Source organism: Callithrix jacchus, chromosome 14 (assembly GCF_049354715.1).
Source record: "Callithrix jacchus isolate 240 chromosome 14, calJac240_pri, whole genome shotgun sequence".
Classification (NCBI taxonomy): Eukaryota; Metazoa; Chordata; class Mammalia; order Primates; family Cebidae; genus Callithrix; species Callithrix jacchus.
Genome location: NC_133515.1, coordinates 44793628 through 44819301, shown reverse-complemented (window position 1 = coordinate 44819301; position 25674 = coordinate 44793628). Strand labels below are relative to the sequence as shown.

Genomic DNA, 25674 nt, shown 5'->3' with positions numbered 1-25674 from the left:
GCCAGGTTTTGGTATCAGGATGATGTTGGTCTCATAAAATGATTTGGGAAGGATTCCCTCTTTTTGGATTGTTTGGCATAGTTTCAGAAGAAATGGTGCCAACTCCTCTTTGTATGTCTCGAATAATTCAATTGTGAACCCATCTGGACCGGGGCTTTTTTTGGTTGGTAGGCTATTAATTGCTGCCTCAACTTCAGCCCTTGTTATTGGTCTGTTCATGGTTTTGGCTTGCTTCTTCCTGGTTTAGGCTAGGGAGGATGCAAGTGTCCAGGAATTTATCCATTTCTTCCAGGTTTACTGGTTTATGTGCATCGAGTTGTTTGTAGTAATCTCTGATGGTGGTTTGTATTTCTGTGGAATCTGTGGCAATATCTACTTTATTGTTTTTTATTGCATCTATTTGATTATTCTCTCTTTTCTTTTTTTCAGTCTGGCTAGTGGTCTGTCTATTTTCTTGATCTTTTTTGAAGGGTTTTTTTATCTCCTTCAGTTCTGCTCTGATCTTAGTTATTTCTCGTCTTCTGCTAGCTTCTGAGTTTTTTGCTCTTGCTCCTCTAGCTCTTTTAATTTTGGTAATAGAGTTTGGATCTCCCCTTGCTTCTCCTGTGGGCATTTATTACTATAAATTTTCCTCTAGACACTGCTTTAAATGTGTCCCAGAGATTCTGGTATGTTGTGTCTTCGTTCTCATTGGTTTCAAAGAACATCTTTATTTCTGCCTTCATTTCATTGTTTATCCAGTCAACATTCAAGAGCTAGTTGTTCAGTTGCCATGAAATTGTGTGGTTCTGGGTTAGTTTCTGAGTTCGGAGTTCTAACTTGATTGCTGTGGTCTAAGACACTATTTGTTATGATTTCTGTTCTTTTGCATTTGCTGAGGAGTGATTTACTTCCAATTATGTGGTCAATTTTAGAATAGGTGTGGTGTGGTGCTGAGAAGAAGGTGTATTCTGTGGATTTGGGGTAGAGAGTTCTGTAAATGTCTATTAGGTTTGCTTGGTCCAGGTCTGAGTTCAAGTCCTGGATATCCTTGTTAATTTTCTGTCTCGTTGATATGTCTAATATTGACAATGGAGTGTTAAAGTCTCCTACTATTATTGTGTGGGAGTCTAAGTCTCCTTGTAAGTCACTAAGAACTTGCTCTATGTATCTGGGTGCTCCTGTATTGGATGTTTACATATTTAGGATCACTAGCTCTTCTTGTTGCATTGATCCTTTTACCATTATGTAATGTCCTTCTTTTTCTCTTTTGATCTTTGTTGGTTTAAAGTCTATTTTATCAGAGACTATAATTGCATCTCCTGCTTCTTTTTGCCTTCGATTTTCTTGGTAAATCTTCCTCCATCCCTTTATTTTAAGCCTTTGTGTATCCTTGCATGTGAGATGGGTTTCCTGGATACAGCACACCAATGGGTCTTGACTTTTTATCCAATTTGCTAGTCTGTGTCTTTTCATTGGGGCATTTAGCCCATTTACATTTAAGGTTAATATTGTTATGTGTGAATTTGATCCTGCCGTTTTGATGCTAGCTGGTGGTTTTGCGCATTAGTTGATGCAGTTTCTTCATTGTGTCGATGCTGTTTGCCATTTGGTATGTTTTTGGAGTGGCTGGCAGTGGTTGTTCCTTTCTATGTTTAGTGCTTCTTTCAGGAGCTGTTGTAAAACAGGCCTGGTGGTAATGAAATCTCTGAGCAATTGCTTGTTTATAAGGGATTTTATTTCTCCTTCATTTATGAGACTTAGTTTGGCTGTATATGAAATTCTAGGTTGAAAGCTCTTTTCTTTAAGGATGTTGAATATTGACCCCCTCTCTCTTCTGGCTTGTAGGGTTTCTGCTGAGAGATCCTTTGTGAGTCTGATGGGCTTCCCTTTGTGGATAACCCGACCTTTCTCTCTAGCTGCACTTAGCAGTTTTTCCTTCATTTCAACCCTGGTGAATCTGACAGTAATGTGCCTTTGGGTTACTCTTCTTGAGAAATATCTTTGTGGTGTTCCTTGTATTTCCTGGACTTGAATATTGGCCTGCCTTGCTAGGTTTGGGAAGCTTTTCTGGATAATATCCTGAAGAGTGTTTTCCAGCTTGGATTCATTCTCCCCGTCACATTCAGGTACACCTATCAAACGTAGATTAGGTCTATTCACATAATCCCATATTTCTCGGAGGCTTTGTTTCTTTTTATTCTTTTTTCTCTAATCTTGCCTTCTTGTTTTATTTCATTGAGTTGATCTTCAATCTCTAATATCCTTTCTTCTGCTTGGTCAGTTTGTCTATTGAAACTTGTGTACCCTTTGTGAAGTTCTCGTGTTTTGTTTTTCAGCTCCATCAATTCATTTATATTCCTCTCTAAGCTGTTTATTCTCATGAGCATTTTGTCAAACCTTTTTTCAAGGGTCTTAATTTCTTTGCATTGGGTTAAAATATGTTCTTTTAGCCCAGAGAAGTTTCTTATTATCCACCTTCTGAAACCTGTTTCTGTCAATTTATCAGACATTCTCCATCCAGTCTTGTTCCCTTGCTGATGAGGAGTTGTGATCCCTTGGAGGAGGAGAAGTGTTCTGAATTTGGGTGTTTTCATCCTTTTTACACTGGTTTCTTTTCATCTTTGTGGATTTATCTACCTGTGGTCTTTGTAGTTGGTGACTTGCTTTTTTTTTTTCGGAAAGAGAGAAAAAAGGAGTGAAGGAGAGGAAGAAAGAGGAAGAAAAAGAGGGAGAGAGAACTGGAATGTAGCTTTATTCTAAAAATGGGTATTAATAATGGCCGATCAATATTTTGTGTATTTAAGGTGGAGAATGTATATTTTGTGTATTTAAAATGGAGAGCTCTATAAATATTTATTGTCCAGCTTTTCATTTATTTATTTATTTTTGCTCTCCATTTGGTTGGTAAATCTTTCTCCATCCATTTGTTTTGAGTCTTTGTGTATCTTTGGATGTGAAATGGGTCTGGATGTAGCATACCATTAGGTTTTGGCTGTATCTTTTGATTGGGGGATTTAGTCAACTTAAATTTAGGGTTACTGCCATTTGATGTTAACTGGCTATTTTATTCGTTTGTTGATGTAAATTCTTCTTTATGTTGATGCTCTTTACTTTTTGGTATATTTTTAGAAAGGCTAATACTGGTTGTCCCTTTCTATGTATAATGCTTCTTTCAGAAGCTCTTGTAAAGCAGGCCTGGTGGTAATAAAATCTCTGAGTACTTCCTTGTTTATAAAAGATTTTATTTTTCCTTCAGTTGTGAAGCTTAGTTTGGCTGGATATGAAATTCTGGGCTGAAAGTTCTGTTCTTTAAGGATGTTGAATATCAGCCTCCACTCTCTTCTGGCTTGTAGGGTTTCTGCTGAGAGATCTGCTGTAAGTCTAATAGGCTTCCCTTTGTGGGTAACCTGACCTTTCTCTCTGGCTGCCCTTAGTATTTTCTCCTTCATTTCAACCCTGGTGAATCTAATGATTATGTGCCTTGGGGTTGCTCTTCTTGAGGAATATCTTTGTGGTGTTCTCTGTATTACCTGGGATTGAATATTGTCCTGATTTGCTAGATTGGGAAAATTTTCCTGAATCATATCCTGAAGAGTATTTTCCAGCTTGGATTCATTCTCTTCATAGTATTCAGGTACACCCATCAAACGTAAATTAGGTCTTTTCACATAGTCCCATATTTCTTGGAGACGTTGCTCATTCCTTTTTATCCTTTTTTTTCTATTCTTGTCTTCTCGTTTTATTTCATTAAGTAGGTCTTCGACCTCTGATATCCTTTCTTCTGCTTGATCAATTTGGCTATTCAAAATTGTGCATATTTCACTAAGTTTTTGTGTTGCGTTTTTCAACTCCATTAGTTCATTTATATTCCTCTCTATATTGTCTATTCTTGTTAGCATTTCATCAAACCTTTTTTCAAAGTCCTTAGTTTCTTTACTTTGGGTTAGAACAAGTTCTTTTAACTCCCAGAAGTTTCTTATCATCCACCTTCTGAAGTCTACTTCTGTTAATGGCACACAGTCCTTTTCCATCAGGGCTTGTTCCATTGCTGATGAGGAACTGTAATCCCCTGTAGAGGGAGAGGGGTTCTGATTTTGGGTATTCTCAGCCTTTTTAGGCTGTCTTCCCTTTGTTATAAATTTATCCATCTGTCATCTTTACGATTACCACCTTTCTAGTTGGGTTTCTGAGTGGATGTCGAGTTTGTTGATTCCCAGCACTGGAATCCAACCAATCAGCTGCACTGGCCAAAACAGCAGCTTTAAGATTGATGGTGCTCTTCTGCCCAGGAATCTCCTCCCATTTACTCTGCATGAAGAGCTGCTGCGCCGAGGCACCGGCAAAACCACTGCGCCATCCACAAGAGTTGCACTGGTGACCCGTGGGGCTCCTCCACTGGGAATCTTCTGGTCCGTGAGCGACAAAAATTCATCTGAAAGTGTGGTGTCCTCTCCTTCTCTGCGCTTTCACTGGGAGCTACAATCCCAAGCGGTTAGCGATCAGCCATCTTGGATCCCATTCACCCAAAGTTGGTGACTTTCAGATGGGGTCTCTGAGTGGACATCCCTCTGCGTTTTCACTGGGAACTGCAATTTAGAGCTGTTCCTTTTCGGCCATGTTGGATCCCATCCCTTGTATGAGTTTTTGTGTGGAGACCCACTGTGCCAGCTGAAACAGTCATGCTGGAAACTTGTGGTGCTTTTCCGCCCAGGAATCTCCTGGTCTGTGGACAATAAAAACTTGTTTGGAAATGTGGTGATCACTCACCCTTTGTGTTCTCACTGGAAACTGCACTCCAGAACTGTTTCTATTTGGCCCTCTTGGATATTTCCTTGAGCCTGTCTCTTAGCACAAGAGAAGGGCAGTTGGTCATCTGGCTTCTTGGTGACTGGCCTGTCCTGGAAATCCCCCCTGGGCCACAGGTCTGCTGGGCTGAGGATCTAGTGTTCTAGGAAAGGGACTTGCCAGGCTCCAGGACAGGCTTGGAAGGCCACTTTTTTTTTTTTTTTTTTTTTCTGAGATGGGGTTTTGCTCTTGTGCAATGGCATGATCTCAGCTCAGCATAACCTCCACCTCCTCGGTTCAAGCAATTCTCCTGCATCAGCCTCCAAAAATAGCTGGGATTACAGGCATGAGCCACCACACCCAGCTAATTTTGCATTTTTAGCAGAGACGGGGTTTCTCTATGTTGATCAGACTGGTCTCGAACTCCCAACCTCAGGTGATCCACCCACCTCAGCCTCCCAAGGTGCTGGGATTACAGAATTGAGCCACTGTGCCTGGCCAACATTGCATTTTTTCCTCTGACCTTTAGTCTGTTTTTTTTTTTTTTTAATTTTTATTGGATTTTAGGTTTTGGGGTACATGAGCAGAGCATGCAAGACAGTTGCGTAGGTACACACATGGCAGTGTGCTTTGCTTTTCTCCCCTTCACCCACATTTGGCATTTCTCCCCAGGCTATCCCTCCCCACCTCCCCCTCCCACTGGCCCTTCCCTTTTCCCCCCAATAGACCCCAGTGTTTAGTACTCCCCTTTCTGTGTCCATGTGTTCTCATTTTTCATCACCCACCTATGAGTGAGAATATGTGGTGTTTCATTTTCTGTTCTTGTGTCAGTTTGCTGAGGATGATGTTCTCCAGATTCATCCATGTCCCTACAAACGACACAAACTCATCATTTCTGATTGCTGCATAATATTCCATGGTGCATATGTGCCACATTTTTCCAATCCAGTCTATTATCAATGGGCATTTGGGTTGATTCCAGGTCTTTGCTATTGTAAACAGTGCTGCAATGAACATTTGTGTACACGTGTCCTTATAGTAGAACGATTTACAGACTTTTGGATATATACCCAGTAATGGGATTGCTGGGTCAAATGGAATTTCTATTTCTAAGGCCTTGAGGAATCGCCACACTGTCTTCCACAATGGTTGAACTAATTTACACTCCCACCAACAGTGTAGAAGTGTTCCTTTTTCTCCACATCCTCTCCAGCATCTGTTGTCTCCAGATTTTTTAATGATCGCCATTCTAACTGGCGTGAGATGGTATCTCAATGTGGTTTTGATTTGCATCTCTCTGATGACCAGTGACGATGAGCATTTTTTCATATGATTGTTGGCCTCATATATGTCTTCTTTCATAAAGTATCTGTTCATATCCTTTGCCCACTTTTGAATGGGCTTGTTTGTTTTTTTCCTGTAAATCTGTTTGAGTTCTTTGTAAATTCTGGATATCAGCCCTTTGTCAGATGGGTAGACTGCAAAAATTTTTTCCCATTCTGTTGGTTGCCGATCCACTCTAGTGACTGTTTCTTTTGCCGTGCAGAAGCTGTGGAGTTTCATTAGGTCCCATTTGTCTATTTTGGCTTTTGTTGCCAATGCTTTTGGTGTTTTGGTCATGAAGTCCTTGCCTACTCCTATGTCCTGCATAGTTTTGCCTAGATTTCCTTCTAGGGTTTTTATGTTGCCAGGTCTTATGTTTAAGTCTTTAATCCATCTGGAGTTAATTTTAGTGTAAGGTGTCAGGAAGGGGTCCAGTTTCTGCTTCTGCACATGGCTAGCCAGTTTTCCCAACACCATTTGTTAAACAGGGAATCCTTTCCCCATTGCTTGTTTTTGTCAGGTTTATCAAAGATTGTATAGTTGTATGTATGTTGTGTTGCCTCCGGTGCCTCTGTTTTGTTCCATTGGTCTATATCTCTGTTTTGGTACCAGTACCATGCTGTTTTGATTACTGTAGCCTTGTAGTATAGTTTGAAATCCGGTAGTGTGATGCCCCCCGCTGTGTTCTTTTTGCTTAGAATTGACTTGGCTATGTGGGCTCTCTTTTGGTTCCATATGAAGTTCATGGTGGTTTTTTCCAGTTCTGTGAAGAAAGTCGATGGTAGCTTGATGGGGATAGCATTGATTCTGTAAATTACTTTGGGCAGTATAGCCATTTTCACGATATTAATTCTTCCTAACCATGAACATGGAATGTTTCTCCATCTGTTTGTGTCCTCTCTGATTTTGTTGAGCAGTGGTTTGTAGTTCTCCTTGAAGAGGTCCCTTACGTTCCTTGTGAGTTGTATTCCAAGGTATTTTATTCTTTTTGTAGCAATTGCGAATGGCAGTTCGCTCTTGATTTGGCTTTCTTTAAGTCTGTTATTGGTGTAGACGAATGCTTGTGATTTTTGCACATTGATTTTATATCCTGAGACTTTGCTGAAGTTGCTTATCAGTTTCAGGAGTTTTTGGGCTGAGGCAATGGGGTCTTCTAGGTATACTATCATGTCGTCTGCAAATAGAGACAATTTGGCTTCCACCTTTCCTATTTGAATACCCTTTATTTCTTTTTCTTGCCTGATTGCTCTGGCTAGAACTTTCAGTACTATATTGAATAGGAGTGGTGAGAGAGGGCATCCTTGTCTAGTGCCAGATTTCAAAGGGAATGCTTCCAGTTTTTGCCCATTCAGTATGATATTGGCTGTTGGTTTGTCGTAAATAGCTTTTGTTACTTTGAGATACGTTCCATCGATACCTAGTTTATTGAGGGTTTTTAGCATAAAGGGCTGTTGAATTTTGTCAAATGCCTTCTCTGCGTCAATTGAGATAATCATGTGGTTTTTGTTTTTGGTTCTGTTTATGTGGTGAATTACGTTGATAGACTTGCGTATGTTGAACCAGCCTTGCATCCCTGGGATGAATCCTACTTGATCATGATGAATAAGTTTTTTGATTTGCTGTTGCAATCGGCTTGCCAATATTTTATTGAAGATTTTTGCATCTATGTTCATTATGGATATTGGCCTGAAGTTTTCTTTTCTCGTTGGGTCTCTGCCGGGTTTTGGTATCAGGATGATGTTGGTCTCATAAAATGATTTGGGAAGGATTCCCTCTTTTTGGATTGTTTGAAATAGTTTTAGAAGGAATGGTACCAGCTCCTCTTTGTGTGTCTGGTAGAATTCGGCTGTGAACCCGTCTGGACCTGGGCTTTTTTTGTGTGGTAGGCTCTTAATTGCTGCCTCAACTTCAGACCTTGTTATTGGTCTATTCATAGTTTCAGCTTCCTCCTGGTTTAGGCTTGGGAGGACACAGGAGTCCAGGAATTTATCCATTTCTTCCAGGTTTACTAGTTTATGCGCATAGAGTTGTTTGTAATATTCTCTGATGATGGTTTGAATTTCTGTGGAATCTGTGGTGATTTCCCCTTTATCATTTTTTATTGCATCTATTTGGTTGTTCTCTCTTTTATTTTTAATCAATCTGGCTAGTGGTCTGTCTATTTTGTTGATCTTTTCAAAAAACCAGCTCTTGGATTTATTGATATTTTGAAGGGTTTTTCGTGTCTCAATCTCCTTCAGCTCAGCTCTGATCTTAGTTATTTCTTGTCTTCTGCTGGGTTTTGAGTTTTTTTGATCTCGCTCCTCTAGCTCTTTCAATTTTGACGATAGGGTGTCAATTTTGGATCTCTCCATTCTCTTCATATGGGCACTTATTGCTATATACTTTCCTCTAGAGACTGCTTTAAATGTGTCCCAGAGGTTCTGGCACATTGTGTCTTCGTTCTCATTGGTTTCGAAGAACTTCTTTATTTCTGCCTTCATTTCGTTGTTTACCCAGTCAACATTCAAGAGCCAGTTGTTCAGTTTCCATGAAGCTGTGCGGTTCTGGGTTGGTTTCTGAATTCTGAGTTCTAACTTGATTGCACTATGGTCTGAGAGGCTGTTTGTTATGATTTCAGTTGTTTTGCATTTGTTGAGCAGTGCTTTACTTCCAATTCTGTGGTCAATTTTAGAGTAGGTGTGATGTGGTGCTGAGAAGAATGTGTATTCTGTGGATTTGGGGTGGAGAGTTCTGTAAATGTCTATCAGGTTTGCTTGCTCCAGGTCTGAGTTCAAGCCCTGGATATCCTTGTTGATTTTCTGTCTGGTTGATCTGTCTAGTATTGACAGTGGAGTGTTAAAGTCTCCCACTATTATTGTGTGGGAGTCTAAGTCCTTTTGTAAGTCATTAAGAACTTGCTTTATGTATCTGGGTGCTCCTGCATTGGGTCCATATATGTTTAGGATCGTTAGCTCTTCTTGTTGTATCGATCCTTTTACCATTATGTAATGGCCTTCTTTGTCTCTTTTGATCTTTGTTGCTTTAAAGTCTATTTTATCAGAGATGAGAATTGCAACTCCTGCCTTTTTTTGCTTTCCATTAGCTTGGTAGATCTTCCTCCATCCCTTTATTTTGAGCCTTTGTGTATCCTTGCATGTGAGATGGGTTTCCTGGATACAGCACACTGTTGGGTTTTGGATTTTTATCCAATTTGCCAGTCTGTGTCTTTTGATTGGTGCATTTAGTCCATTTACATTTAGGGTTAATATTGTTATGTGTGAATTTGATACTGCCATTTTGATGCTAAGTGGCTGTTTTGCTTGTTAGTTGTTGTAGATTCTTCATTATGTTGATGCTCTTTAGCATTCAGTGTGATTTTGGAATGGCTGGTACTGGTTGATCCTTTCTATGTGTAGTGCCTCTTTTAGGAGCTCTTGTAAAGCAGGCCTGGTGGTGACAAAATCTCTGAGTACTTGCTTGTTCACAAAGGATTTTATTTTTCCTTCACTTCTGAAGCTCAGTTTGGCTGGATATGAAATTCTGGGTTGAAAGTTCTTTTCTTTAAGAATGTTGAATATTGGCCCCCACTGTCTTCTGGCTTGTAGTGTTTCTGCCGAGAGATCTGCTGTGAATCTGATGGGCTTCCCTTTGTGGGTGACCCGACCTTTCTCTCTGGCTGCCCTTAGTATTCTCTCCTTTATTTCAACCCTGTTGAATCTGACGATTATGTGCCTTGGGGTTGCTCTTCTTGTGGAATATCTTTGTGGTGTTCTCTGTATTTCCTGCAATTGAGTGTTGGCCTGTCTTGCCAGGTGGGGGAAATTTTCCTGGATGATGTCCTGAAGAGTATTTTCCAGCTTGGATTCATTCTCTTCGTCCCCTTCTGGTACACCTGTCAAACGTAGGTTATGTCTTTTCACATAGTCCCACATTTCTTCGAGACTTTGTTCATTCCTTTTTGCACTTTTTTCTCTGATCTTGGTTTCTCGTTTTATTTCATTGAGTTGGTCTTCGACTTCAGATATTCTTTCTTCTGCTTGGTCAATTCGGCTATTGAAACTTGTGTTTGCTTCGCGAAGTTCTCGTATTGTGTTTTTCAGCTCCTTTAATTCATTCATATTCCTCTCTAAGTTATCCATTCTTGTTATCATTTCCTCGAATCTTTTTTCAAATCTTTTTTCAAGGTTCTTAGTTTCTTTGCATTGATTTAATACATGATCTTTTAGCTCACAAAAGTTTCTCATTATCCATCTTCTGAAGTCTAATTCCGTCATTTCTTCACAGTCATTCTCTGTCCAGCTTTGTTCCCTTGCTGGTGAGGAGTTTTGGTCCTTTCTAGGAGGCGAGGTGTTCTGGTTTTGGGTGTTTTCCTCCTTTTTGCGCTGGTTTCTTCCCATCTTTGTGGATTTGTCTGCTGGTCATCTGCGTAGTTGCTGACTTTTCGATTGGGTCTCTGAGTGGACACCCAGAATGTTGATGATGAAGTATTTCTGTTGCTTGGTTTTCCTTCTACCAGTCTAGCCCCTTCGCTGTACGACTGCTGAGGTCCACTCCAGACCCTGCTTGTCTGGGGTGCACCTCTAGCAGGTGTGGCACAGCGAGGGATGCTACCAGTTTCTTTTTCTGCTATCTTTGTCCCAGGATGATGCCTGCCTAATGTCAGTCTTTTGGATATAGAGGGGTCAGGGAGCTGCTTGAGGAGACAGTTTGTACTTTATAGGGGCTTAATTGCTGAGCTGTGAGCTCTGTTGTTCATTCAGGGCTGTTAGGCTGCTATGTTTGATTCTGCAGCAACAGAGCTCATTAAAAAACCCTTTTTTTCTCAAATGCTCTGTGTTGAGGGGTTTGGGCTTTATTTTTGGATGTCCGTTGAGGTCCTGCCCAGCTAGGACGCAGACTAGCCACTGTTTGGCTGCCGAGGCTCCGCCCTGCTGTTGTGTGATTCGCCCTGTTCCTGCAGGCTCTGCTGTGGTCTCCGCCACACCCTGCGGAGGAGTCTCTCTGTTGTAGTGGGTTGCCTCGGCAACGGCAGGCTGCATCAGCAGTGGGCGTGTATCTCAGTAGGGACGGGTTGCCTCGGCAACGGCTGGCTGCGTCAGCAATGGGCGTGTATCTGTTGGGGCGGGTTGCCTTGGTAATGGTGGACGCCCCTCCCCCTCAGAGCATCTCGGGCCATCTGCCCGGGGCTTGTTTGAAATCGCGGTTTTGTTCGTCCCACTGGGCCAACCCTAACGCTCTGTTCCTGCGATCCCCTGGCTGGCCCACTGTCCAAGTCTAGCTCAGTCTCAAGTCCAGCCCTCTCACGTCTCCGGTTGCTGGTTCAACGGGGCACCTGGACAAGCGCGCCCTGTGGGGAGCACTGGGTAGGGCCGGCTGCCGCCACCCCGGCTGCCGGCTTCGCCAGGCAGAGGTTCTGCCTGGCATCCCGCGTCTCCTCTTCACTTGGGAATTTCCCCGTTCTGTGGGCAACAAAGATCAGTCTGGAAATGCAGCTCAGACTCACCTTTCCGCAAACACAACGAGAGCTCCAATCCTGGGTTGTTCTCACAGCGCCATCTTGAGTCCCACCTTTAGTCTGTTTATCTTGTGATATCCCACATAGCATTATCCCAACCCCCAATTTTTAGGTACAAAAGGATGATAAAAGTGAAATAAAGTGGAACACTGACAATTAGATACTAACAAACTTAAGCAAGTGTTCCTAAACATTTTGCCAAATAATTATTCGGTTTTTTTTTGTGGTAAGACTGTTGTAAAAGATACTGTTTTTACTTAATAAGGATTTTATTCATATGTATTAATCAAACATACATTATGCCAATGAGAAATTAATATGCAGACCAGCAAGATATATGATCTCTTCTATTCAGAGACAAATGAGTATCACACTGAGGGGCTGATATCAGTTAAAGTAGGTAGTGCTTGCAACTGACCGCTGCTAAACAAGACTTTGGTTCATTCCTAAGTACAATTATTTCTACCCCGCCTATGTTCTGCTAGTGTGTGCCCAGCAGAGATAGGAGTGCCACAGGGATATCAAACAACTCCTGATCTAAAGGAATGTTTTTCCAGTTAGGGGAGGAAAGACAGGAAAGCAACACCAGACCATATATAATGATAGTCCTACATTGTTCAGGACTAGCTGTGAATGCCCTAAGGCAGAGACTTTCTAAAATGTAGGCACCATGGGGCTCTTAAGAAATCCTTTCAGGGAAGTACTGCGTACAAAACAGACACAGAGGAGGTGAGTTCATTAAAGAGGAAGTGGAGGACCCCTCCCCTCTGGGTCCCTCTGGCTACAGAAATCATGGATTTTCACACTGCCTGGACTTGAAAATTGGCTAAGATTTGAATGGACAGAAAGGAGGGAGGAAGGTGTGCCAGGTTAGGAGGACCAGTAAGCTCAAAGGTAAAAGGGTGAGAATTCAAATAAGAAGCAATAGGCCCTCTTTGGGACACCTAGTGAGGATGAGCTGGTAAGTAGTCTAAGGAACCCACCTGGTTGCTTTCGGTTTTCAATCTGAACTCATTTTTAAATATTTTAAGCCTAGTGAAAGAGTGAACAAATGCTATAAATCAGAGCAGCTGGGAAGCTTAAGGTTATCAGTCAAGTAACGAGTCTTGTTATTATTCTTTATTTCAGAGTCATTTCAAGTTGTTGTGAGAGGAAACGGCTTCCGACATGCCCGCAACGTGGACAGGGTCCTCTGCAGCTTCAGAATCAACGACTCAGTCACACTCAGTAAGTCCTTGCAGAGTCCATGGGTTTCAACTGGCTTTGGGAAGGGAAATTCCCAGCCTTGTCTTCCAGCAAGGCCACACATGAAACTAGCAGAAAAGAGTTTTCCCTGCTGTAAAGACCCCCAGCAAGGGCATAGTGAGCCCCTACAGTGGTTCCAGTCAGAAAAGTCACCCCTCTAGGAGGGCAAAACCCCATGGGCGTCCAGCTTGATAAGCAGAGCAAGGCTGGGCTTGAGCCCCCTTCCTCCACAAAACACAGAGCTGCAAACCACAGTTCTGCAGCAGCCCTCAGGAAGCAGCATGGCACTGGTTTTCTTGTCCCCTGCATCTATTTAATGGCTCACTTTCAGGTGGGTGTACTGGTGATGGTTAATTATGGCTGGGAAAACTTGAGGCTCCTTAACAAAGCATTGGAGACTCCAAAGGGTAAGTGCAAAAAAGAGATGGTCTAAATGCATTATTGTGAATAACTCAAAAACCAAACCATTAGGCTTGCACATGTAGATTCTGCAGCTTTTTTCAATCTGGATGATTCTTGCTTGGAGTAGCCAAGAAACTCTCATCATGGTGAATATCTTACATGAAATACAGGAATATTGAAGTAAAACTAACTGCATTTCATGAGAAAAAATGAATTATCATAACATTGGCTTCTTCAGAAGACATTTGCAGCAGTCAAGTTTCTAATTTAAGGATGTGTGTGTTTCATGTGGTTGACCAGGAGAGATAGGGAAGATAATTATTGGAGGGACAGATGCCAGGAACCCTGGTTATGATTTGCATCTGGCATCTGTCACACAGATAATTATTTATTCCATTTCTGCAGTGATAACCACCATAATTTACTGCATTTTTTATAATGTTCTTTGTAAATGCTTCACATCTTTTTGCTACAACAGCCCTGAGAAGTAGAGAGAGCAAGGAGGACAGGAGGACACACATTTGTTGACTAACCACTCACATTAGTTTTCTCCTCCTGATAGCCCTTTTGTTTTTTTGAGATGGAGTTTCACTCTTGTTGCCCAAGCTACAGTGCAATGGCATGAACTCGCTCACTGCAACCTCCACCTCCCAGATTCAAGTGATTCTCCTGCCTCAGCCTCCCAAGTAGCTGGGATTACAGGCATGCACCACTACATCCAGCTAATTTTTTATATTTTTAGAAGAGAGGGGTTTCACCATGTTGGCCAGGCTGGTCTCAAACTTCTGACCTCAGGTGACCCACCCACCTCAGCCTCCCAAAGTGCTGGGATTACAGGCATGAGCCACCATGCCCAGCCAGATCGCTTTTTGAAAGAGGTTATCTTGTTTTTAAAGAAGAATTAAGGTGGTATAGATTTTTCCTTCTTGACATCGTAAAACCCACTTTAGTAGTTAAACAGACACATGCAGTGGCTTCCTCTAAAACATCTGGAATTCCTGGCCTTGGAATCATTCCAAACATTCAGTTAGTTTTCTTAATATTTGGAAATGCTCTCACAGATCCAAAAAGTATGTGCTATTTGAAAACATTCTAAAATATCCCTGAGTAGTCACAGTGTGAAAGTTGAACATGCGCCCCAGGCAGAGTTCTTCCTTTTCCCTCCCTTTCAATTGTTATGTCACTTAAGTCCCCCTTCTCTCTTTAACCAAAATCACAAGTCTAACATCAAAAACTCCTGAGGGTTTAACTCAAAGTCATAAATACCTTCCAAAGGAGACTTCCCAGACAAGCGGGCTCACACCTGTAATCCTGAGGTGGGTATATGGCCTGAGCTCAGGAGTTTGAGACCAGCCTGGGCAACATGGTGAAACCCCATCATCTCTACCAAAAATACAAAAAATTACCTGGGTGTGGTGACACACACCTATAGTCCCAACTACTCTGGAGCCTGGGGCTGGAGGATCACTTGAGGCCAGAAGGCAGAGGTTGCAGTGAGCTGAGATCATGCCACTGCACTCCAGCCTGGGTGACAGAGTGAGACCCCATCTAAAAAAAAAAGTTAAGATGAAATGATAATTCACTATGGATTTGTAAAGTGAGTACTCAAAGGCCTATTTTCCAACTTCTCTGTGAATTTTATTTCTTTCTTGGGAAACCAGTCCATCCCCTCTCTCCTCTCTTCCTTTGCTAATATATAGTTGCAAATATATGCACAGGCTTGTCACCTCATTCATATTCAAAAAGAAATAGAGGTTGTTGGGGTAGGGATTTGGCTGAAATCACAAACTCACTTGTGCCTTTGGCACGATGCTAACAGTTTGGAGAAGGTGAAGGCAGTGATTCGATCTTACCACATGCTGCAAGCAACACCCCAAAACTCGAGCATACAGCTGTTAAAAGTATTCTCAGGGGAAAAATAGCATTTGAGGAAAACACTTGGCCTTTTAATTCATCTGTTCATTTCCATGCAGTAAATAATGGGAACAAGAACCTGTGGAGGAAAGAAAGAAGAACAAATTTTAACATGCAGCACATTTACATCTACATTTTCTATTAACCCTATAAATGTCATAGTCTCTACTGATTCCTCCCTGTAAAGTAAAATACACTTAGATTCCTTTACTTTCCCATTTTCCTTCCCCACCTCTATACCCCAAGTTTTAAAATGTTATGTTATTTTTATTTCACATATTTCCTTTGTTGATATTTTTTTCCTAAGTGCTGCACTGAATTTTGTGACAAAAAGAGAATGTAAGTGCTCCTATTAATGAGAAAGACTGAATTGAAGGCCCAGTCATGAAGCTAAGGCTGTGTGGCTCTAGCCACTTCAAACATGATGCAGACCTCAGAGTCTTCAGCAAATAATGCAGTAGCAAGCTATATGAAGCAAAATCTGTTAAAAGAATAAATTAAGAATGATATGTATAGTGGGAGATATTAATATGATTTTTCAAATCTTAAAAATTTAAAAATTAAAAATACAGAGCATATATCTTTATGCTGTAAAGATATAAAGCATATAATACTTTAATGACTATGAACAACTTTGCAAATTGATCTTGCTAAGATGTAGATAAAATGCCAGTATATTAATGCCAAAAGTAGAAATTGTTTAGATACATTCTTAGATAAGCATAAACAGAATATAGGTTTAATACATGCTTCTCTCCCAATTTCCTTGTATTTGCTTAAAAATAAAACCAACCAATCCACCACTTAGAAATCAAAGACAGTTTCTAGATTTGTGATCAACAAAATAGATCCAAAAATCTGGATAACATATGATTTTTACAATTGTATCTTGTGACCTCACTCAAAGGAAAGAAGTGGGAATCTCCAAGTACAGGAAACAAAATGGGAATAAAAGCCTAAGTAAGAAACAAAGTCACAGGGGCTCCCAGCCGAGCCGAAGGCTGTGATCCCGATACTGATGAAGATGCAGAACACCAGCTCTCAGGTCTGTGCCAAGGCATCACACAAAAGCAGAGCCCCCTGCAGAAATCAGGCTCCAGTGGGCTACACCAAGCATTTAATAGGGCAAGGAAGCAGGCAGGGGAAGAAAATTCACAGGCGTAAGAATGTTATACCACCCATGTGATACAGAAGCACCAAGTCAAGAAACTAGCCCAAAACTGTGTCTCTAAGTTGTTTATTCTCGTTAGCATTTTGTCAAATCTTTTTTCAACGTTCTTAGTTTCTTTGCATTGGGTTAGAACTTGTTCTTTTAGCTCATCGAAGTTTCTTATTACGGAGCTTCTGAAGTCTGTTTCTGTCAATTCATCATACTCATTCTCCATCTAGCCTTGTTCCCTTGCTGGTGAGGAGTTGTGATCCCTTGTAGGAGGAAAGGCGTTCTGGTTTCAGGTGTTTTCATCCTTTTTGGGCTGGTTTCTTCACATTTTTGTGGATTTATCCACCTGTCATCTTTGTAGTTGTTGACTTTCAGATTGGGTCTCTGAGTGGATGTCCTGTTTGTTGATGATGAAGTTATTTCTTTCTGTTTCTTAGTTTTCCTTCTAACAGTCTGGCTCCTCTGCTGTAGGACTGCTGAGGTCCACTCCAGGCCTTGCTTGCCTGGGGATCACCTGTAGCGGCTGCAGAACAGTAAGCGTTGCTGCCCATTTCTTCTTCTGCTATCTTTGTCCCAGAAGGATACCTGCCAGATGTCAGTCTAAAGTCTCCTTTATGAGATGACTCTTTGGATATATGGGGGTCAGGAAGCTGCTTGAGGAGACAGCCTGTCCTTTAGAGGAGCTCAAGTGCTGAGCTGTGAGCTCCATTGTTCATTCAGAGCTGCTGGGCAGGTACGTTTAAGTCTACTGCAGCAGCACTTATAAAATCCCCCACACACTTTTTTTTTTCCCAGGTGCTCTGTCCTGGGGAGTTAGGGCTTTATTTATGAGTTTCTGTTGTGCTGCTGCCTTTTCAGGGCTGCTCTGCCCAGCAAGGAGGCAGCCTAGTCACTGTCTGCCTGCAGAGGCTTTGCTGAGCTGCTGTGGGCTCCACCCAGCTGCCATGTGAACTTCCCTGCAGTCCTGTTTATACAGGCATAGTTAGAACTGCCTTGGCATTAGCAGCCCACTTCAATAATGGTGGACTCTTTCTGTAATGATAGGCTGCCTTGGCAATGGTGGGCTGCCTCAGCAATGGCAAACTACCTCTGTAGTGGTGGACTGCCTTGGTAATGGCGGACACCCCTCCCCAACAGAGCTGGACTGTCCCAGGTTCAGCTGTGCTTGCTGTGAAACTCTCAATCCAGAGCATTTCCAATTGCTGTATTTTTGTGGGGGTGGGACCAGCCAAGCCTGATCACCTGGCTTCTTGCCTCAGAGCCTTTTTTTTTTTTTTTAGTTGAATGGTCAACTGTCTCCCAGGTGTTCCAGTTACCTGTTGAAAAGACGCCGGGACCTGTGTGGTTTCCAGTGCGGCAACACACTGCACTGGCTGAAACAGCAGTGCTAAGATTTGTGGCACTTTTTTGCCCAGGAATCTCCTGGCCTGGCTCCCTGTTTCAGTTCCCTTTTTAATCAGATGAATGGGCAACTCTGACTTTCTGGAGCTCCAATTGCCAGCTAAAATGGCACCCGGACCCATGTATTTTGTATGGAGAACCACCGCACCAGGGCAGCGGCAAAACAGCCACGCCGGCCAAACATGCCGTGCTGGCAACCCGTGGGGCTCCTCTGCCTGGGGATTTCCTGGTCTGTGGGCAATAAAAATCCATCTGGAAATGTGGTGTCCACTCACCCTCTGTGCTTTCACTGGGAGCTGCAATCCTGAGCTGCTCCTAATTGGCCATTTTGGATCCCTCCAAGGCTGCCTTATTTTATACTAAAGTCACCTAAGTGTTTGGCTTCATTTATGGGCTTTGTTCCAGTGCTCAGTTTGCCTATTGTGGTGCGATCATACATTGTTTCAATTACTGTAGCTTTTTTTATACATCTTAAAAGCGGCTAAGGCAAGTTTCCACATTTTTCTTGGCTATTCTTGTGTGTTTATTCTTCCATATAAACTTCAGAATTATCTTGTTAACTTAAAAAGTCCCATTGGAATTTTCATTCAGATTGTTATAAAAGTAGATATTAATATTTTTATGAAGACAATTGATATCTTTACAATACCCAGTTACTGCTCCATTTAATAACAGTGATGATGATAATACAGTAACACCGGCAGCCAACACTGACTGACTCTTAACTATGTGTCAGGTCCCACTCTAAGCCCTGCCTGCCACATTTAAACCTCATAACAATCCAAGACCTGGTATGGCCGTTATTGCCATACTCATTTTACAGAGAAACCGAGGCATAGAAATGTTAAATAACATGCCACAGTAATACAGCTAGATATGACAGAGCCAGGACTCTTTTTCCCAGGTGGTCTGGCTTCAGAGGTTGTACTATGCCATGAGTCTATGCCTCTCTAACTTCTTCACACTTTCTTTATATCCCTCAGAAAGTTTTGTGACTTTCATCATATATCTCTTTACAGATTTGATTAAATTAGTTCTTGTTACATTTTATTTGTCTACCCATCAATGACAGATTAGATAAAGAAAATGTGGTACATATACACCATGGAATATTATGTAGCCATAAAAAAGAACGAGATCATGTCCTTTGCGGGAACATCGTTGGAGCTGGAGGCCATTATCCTTAGAAAACTAACACAGGAACAGAAAACCAAATACTGCATGCTGTCACTTGTAAGTGGGAGTTAAACGATGAGAATACATGGACACTGAAGGGAACAACACACACTGGGGACTACCAGAGGGTGGAGGGTGGGAGGAGAGAGAGGATCAGGAAAAATAACTAATGGGTACTAGACTTAATACCTGGGTGATGAAAGAAACAATCTGTATAACAAACCCCATGACACAAGTTTACATATGTAACAAACCTGCACTTGTACAGCTGAACTTAAAAATTAATAACAAATTTATTTGTTGTTGCTATATTTTTCTTGTGGTGTTTTCTAATTGGTCATTGCTAAACACTGGCAAAGCTGCTGATTGTTGTAAGCAAAGTATTTATTTTGAAGTCATCCAGCTTAAATACCCTCTTGGTAGTCTAGTAGTTCTATTCACGCTCTAGTTTTCCAGGAAGACTTAAGCATTATTTTAGAGTAATGACGTTTGGCTGCCTTTCCTGTATTTATATATCTCATCAGATTTCTGGTGTTATTATGTTCATGGTATTGTCTAATATGGTAGTCACTAGCCACATGTGGCTACTTACATTTAAGTTAAAAATTAAATGAAGTTACTAATTCAGTTCCTCAATTGCACTACTCACATTTCAAATGACCAGCAGCCAAATGTGGCTTGTGGCTACCATCTTAGAACATTTCCATCACAGAAAGTTCTGTCGGAGAGTGCTGCAGAACTTTAAGATCAATACTAGATAATAGTGGTGAAATGGATTGTCCTGCTTTTTTCTTCTAAACTTTAAAGTGAATTCCTCTACATAGTGATTTATTATTAGAATGCTGCTGAGTCTTGCATTCAAATATATAGATAAATTTTTATGTTAAAGAAGGCTTATCTTATTCCTAGTTTACTAGAAGTATTTTTTTAAATTATGAATAGATAATGAATTTTAATATCTTCTGGGCATCAGTAACTTTTGCTACATGAGAAACAAATTCCCTCTCTGTCTTCAAAATTGTCTTAGCTATCTTGATCCTTTTTAAATACATTGCTGGATTTTGTTTGCCAATATTTGATTTAGATGTTTGTCATTAGTAAGCTTAATCTCAAATATTCTCTACTTTTAGTACCTTTGTCCAGTTTTTTTGTTTTCTAAACCAAGATTATGTTATTACCATAGAATGAATTTATATGCTTTTTTTTTTTTTGGCTGGGTGTGGTGGTTCACACCTGTAATTCCAGCATTTGGGGAGGTTGAGGTGGGGTGGATAGCTTGAGCTCAGGAGTTCAAGACCAGCCTGGGCAATACAGTGAAACTCCAGCTCTACAAAAGTTACAAAAACTAGCTGGGTGTGGTGGCTCACATCGATGGTCTCAGCTACTCAGGAAGCTAAGGTGTGAGCATTGCTTGAGCCTGGGAGGCAGAGGTTACAGTGAGCAGTGACTGTGCCACCTGCACTCCAGCCTGGGTGACAGAGCTAGACCCTGTCTATTTAAAAAAAAAAAAAAAAAAAAAAGCTTTTTCTCTGGAATAGTACATATCTGATACGGGTCATTTGTCCCTTAAAACTCGGTAAAACTTAAGTGAAAAAATCTGGATGTGGTGCTTTGTTTGGTCGTGGGGGATGAAATTTCCTCAAATTCCCTTCTTGTTTATATATTTCACGTTCATCTCTGTCTAATCACAGTTTAATCCATCCATGAAGTTTTATTTCAGTGAATAAACTTTTTCAAATCTAAAATTTATACTCAATTCTTCCACAAATCTGCTTTTGATGAGTGTTTTTCCTCCTGTGATCTATTTGATCTTTTTACACATTTTAAATACATTTATTTTTCATTCTCTTTCAAATTTGCTCTCAGATCCTCTCCTCTTGCTTGTTCTGTATATTTCATTAATCTTTACATGGTTTGTCATTTTGCGCCATCAGCCTACCTTTAGGGGGTTTTTTGGTGCAGGTGTGTTGTGGGCTTGGGCTATGTGGAAGACTCCCACAGCATTGACATGCATGGCCTCTGTAGCACCACAGGGATCAGAAAGGTCACAGACACAGTTTTGGGCTAGTTTCTTGACTTGGTGCTTCAAGAGGCCTCTGAGGCAATACCACATGTCTACAACTATCTGATCTTTGACAAACCTGTCAAAAACAAACAATGGGGAAAGAATTCCCTATTTAATAAATTGTGTTGGGAAAACTGGCTAGCCATGTGCAGAAATCAGAAAACTGGACCCCTTCCTGACACCTTACACTAAAATTAACTCCAGGTGGATTAAAGATTTAAACATAAGAACTAACACCATAAAAACCCTAGAAGAAAATCTAGGCAAAACCATTCAGGACCTAGGCGTAGGCAAGGACTTCATGACCAAAACACCAAAAGCATTGGCAACAAAAGCCAAAATAGACAAATGGGACCTAATCAATCTCCACAGCTTCTGCACAGCAAAAGAAACAGTTATTAGAGTGAATTGGCAACCAATAGAACAAAAAAAATTTTTTTTCAGTTTACCCATCTGACAAAGGGCTGATATCCAGAATCTACAAAGAACTAAAACAGATTTACAAGAAAAAAACAAGCCCATTCAAAAGTGGGTGATGGATATGAACAGACACTTTACAAAAGAAGACATATATGAGGCCAACAAACATATGAAAAAATGCTCATCATCACTGATTATTAGAGAAATGCAAATCAAAACTACATTGAGATACCATCTCATGCCAGTTAGAATGGCGATCACTAAAAAATCTGGAGACAGCAGATGCTGGAGAGGATATGGAGAAATAGGAACACTTACACTGTTGGTGGGAGCATAAATTAGTTCAACCATTGTGGAAGACAGTGTAATGATTCCTCAAGGACCTAGAAATAGAAATTCCATTTGACTCAGCAATCCCATTACTGGGTATATATCAAAAGGATTATAAATAGTTCTACTATAAGGACACATGCACATGAATGTTCATTGCAGCATTGTTTACAATAGCAAAGACCTAGAACCAACCCAAATACCCATCGATGATAGACTGGACAGGGAAAATGTGGCACATATACACCATGGAATATTATGCAGCCATCAAAAACGATGAGTTCGTGTCCTTTGTGGGGACATAGATGAACCTGGAAACCATCATTCTCAGCAAACTGACACAAGAACAGAAAATCAAACACTGCATGTTCTCACTCATAGGCAGGTGTTGAACAATGAGAACACATGGACACAAGGAGGGGAGCATCACACACTGGGGTCTGTAGGGGGGAAGTAGGGGAGGGACAGTGGGGGTGGGGAGTTGGGGGCGAGAGCATGGGGAGAAATACCAGATATAGGTGATGGGGAGGAAGGCAGCAAATCACACTGCCATGTGTGTACCTATGCATCAATCTTGCATGTTCTTCACATGTACCCCAAAACCTAAAATGCAATAAAAAAGGGGGGGGAACGATCCAAGATGGCCAATCGCTAACATCTCGGGATTGAAGTTCCCAGTGAAACCCCAGAGAACGAGAGGACACCACACTTTCAGACAAATTTTGGTCACTCACAGAGCAGAAGATTCCCAGTGGAGGAGCTCCATGGGTCTCCAGTGCAATGCTTGTGGCCAGCGCAGTGGTTTCGCCGGCACCTCGGTGCGGCAGCTCTCGGTGCAGAGTAAACGGGACTGGTTCCCCTTCTGACTGAGGTTTGGAGGAGCCACACGGGTCGCCAGTGAGACTCTTGTGGCCGGCGCAGCAGTTGTGCCGGCACCTCGGCATGGCAGCTCTTGGTGCAGAGTAAACGGGACTGGTTCCCCTTCTGGCCGAGGTTTGGAGCTCCAGGAAGGCAGAGTCGCCTATTACAGACTCAAGAAGGAAGCCAGACTGGAGATTTCCAGGCAGAAAAGCACCATCAGTCTTAATGCCGCTGTTTTGGCCGGCACAGTGGGTTGCTCATATTTCGACCCTGGGAATTAACAACTTGGACGTTCACTCAGAGACCTAATTTGGAAAGTTGGTAATTACAAAGATGACAGGTGGATAAATTTACAATGATGGGAAGAAACCAGTGTAAAAAGGCTGAGAATACTCAAAATCAGAACGCCTCTCCCTCTAAAGAGGATCACAGTTCCTCATCACCAAGGGAACAAGACTTGAGGGAGAACGAGCGCATCCTGATGACAGAATCAGACTTCAGAAGATGGATAAGAAAATTCTGTGAGTTAAAAGAACATGTTGTAGCCCAATGTAAAGAAACTAAGAACTTTGAAAAAAGGTTTGACGAAATCCTAATGAGAATAGACAACTTAGAGAGGAATATAAGTGAATTAATGGAACTGAAGAATACAATGCAGGAACTCCAAGAAGTATGCACAGGTTTAAACACTCGAATTGTTCAAGCAGAAACAAGGATATCAGAGGTCGAAGTCCAACTTAATAAAATAAAATGAGAAGACAAAATTAGAGAAAAAAGGATAAAAAGGAATGAGCAAAGTCTCCAAGAAATGTGGGACTATGTGAAAAGACCAAATTTAAGTTTGATAGGTGTACCTGAATACTATGAAGAGAATGAATCCAAGCTGGAAAATATTCTTCAGGGTATTATTCAGGAAAATTTTCCTAAACTAGCAAATCAATATTCAACCCCAGGTAATACAGAGAACACCACAAAAATATTCCTCAAGAAGAGCAACCCCAAGGCACATAATCATTAGATTCACCAGGATTGAAATGAAGGAGAAAATACTAAGGGCAGCCAGAGAGAAAGGTCAGGTTAATTACAAAGGGAAGCCTATCAGACTTATAGCAGATCTCTCAGCAGAAACTCTACAAGCCAGAAGAGAGTGGGAGCCGATACTCAACATCCTTAAAGAACAGAACTTTCAGCCCAGAATTGCATATCCAGTCAAACTAAGCTTCACAACTGAAGGAAAAATAAAATCTTTTATAAACAAGCAAGTACTCAGAGATTTTATTACCACCAGGCCTGCTTTACAAGAGCTTCTGAAAGAAGCACTACACATAGAAAGGAACAACCAGTATTAGCCTTTCTAAAAATATACCAAAAAGTAAAGAGCATCAACATAAAGAAGAATTTACATCAACAAATGGATAAAACAGCCAGTTAGCATCAAATGGCAGTAATCCTAAATTCACATCGACTAAATCCCCCAATCAAAAGATACAGCCAAAACCCAACGGCATGTTACATCCAGACCCATTTCACATGCAAGGATACGCAAAGACTCAAACAAAGGGATGGAGAAAGATTTACCAACCAATGGAGAGCAAAAACAAATAAATAAATAAAAAGCAGGAGTTGCAATTCTCGCATCTGATAAAACAGATTTTAAAGCAACAAAGATACAGTGGTAAAAGGATCAATGCAACAATAAGAGCTAACGATCCTAACACCCAGATACATAGAGACTTAGACTCAATGAGACAGAAAATTAATAAGGATATCAAGGACTCAAACTCAGATCCGGAACAAGTAAACTTAATAAATATTTATAGAGCTCTCCACTTCAAATACACAAAATATACATTCTTGTCAATACCACATCACACCTACTCATAGGTTTAAATGAAACATTGATTGGCCATTATTAATACCCATTTTTTTTAGAATAAAGCAACATTTCCGTTCTCTCTCCCTCTTTTTCTTCCTCTTTCTTCCTCTCCTTCACTCCTTCTTTTTTCTTTCCTTCTCTCAAAAAAAGAAAAAAAAGAAATCAACTTGTAGACCTCTAGATCCAGGTCAGCAATGTCTCTCTCATTGCTTGATTTCCTTCCTTCCCTTCTCTCCCTCCCTCCCTCCCTCCCTCCCTTCCTCCTTTCCTCCCTTCCTGCCTTCCTCCCTTCCTCCCTTCTTAAAAAATAAAAAAATAAATAAGGCAGCCTTTCAAATCTATAGGGAAAAAGTGGATTATTCAAAAATTGATGTTGAGACAACTGGCTAACCATTGGGAAAAACAATTAAGTTCATTTTTAATCTCACACATTTTACCCAAACAAATTCCAGATGAAGGAAACATTTTAATGTTACATGAAGCTGTAAAAATTCTAGAAGTAAACAAAAAAATTTATATAATCTTCCAGTTGGGAAGGATGTTTTAAACATGAAGGAGCATACCATGAAAGAAAAATTTGAATATTTGAGCACATAATTTTTAATTATCCTGTTAACTCCTACTACCATAAAAGCTAAAGGGAAACAAAACTGGAAGAATTATTTATAGGATACATAACAAACACAGGGTCAATCAACTTACTATAAAGACAATTCCTAAAATCAGTTTAAAAAAAAAAAGCTGAATACGTCACTGGGTAAAAGATATGAAAAGGAAATTTTTAAGAAAATAATGATTAATAAGCATATTGAAAATGTTTAATATTAAAGTATTATAAATCTAGTGAGAAATTTGAAGTTGCAGTATACTTAATGGTTTACATTCAAAACACTTTAAATAGAGGAGGGGACTCAAGATGGCGCTGTGAGAACAACCCAGGATTGGAGCCCGCGTTGAATTCGCAAATGGTGAGTCAGTGCTGCATTTCCAGACTGATCTTTGTTGCCCACAGAACGGGGAAACTCCCAAGTATAAAAAGACACGGGACGCCAGGCAGTAGGTCTGCCTGGCGAAGCCGGCAGCCGGGGCGGCGGCGGCCGGCCCTACCCAGCAATCCCCACAGGGCGCGCTTGTCCGGGTGCCTTGTTGAACCGGCAACCTGAGACTTGAGAGGGCTGGACTTGAGACTGAACGAGACTTGCACAGTAGCCCAGCCCAGGGGATTGCAGGGACAGATC

The 25674-nt window shown here is 41.2% G+C and overlaps 1 protein-coding gene across 5 annotated transcripts in view; it reads left to right on the top strand.

Moving 5' to 3' along the window:
* ANTXR1 (ANTXR cell adhesion molecule 1) overlaps positions 1-25674 on the top strand; it is a 268675-nt gene that overhangs the window by 99850 nt on the left and 143151 nt on the right. For all 5 annotated transcript variants that reach the window (XM_054244875.2, XM_035272389.3, XM_078349163.1 and 2 more), the window contains exon 10: positions 12716-12814. In XM_054244875.2, coding sequence (XP_054100850.1) covers positions 12716-12814 — 99 coding nt within the window. The remainder of the gene's footprint in view (positions 1-12715; positions 12815-25674) is intronic.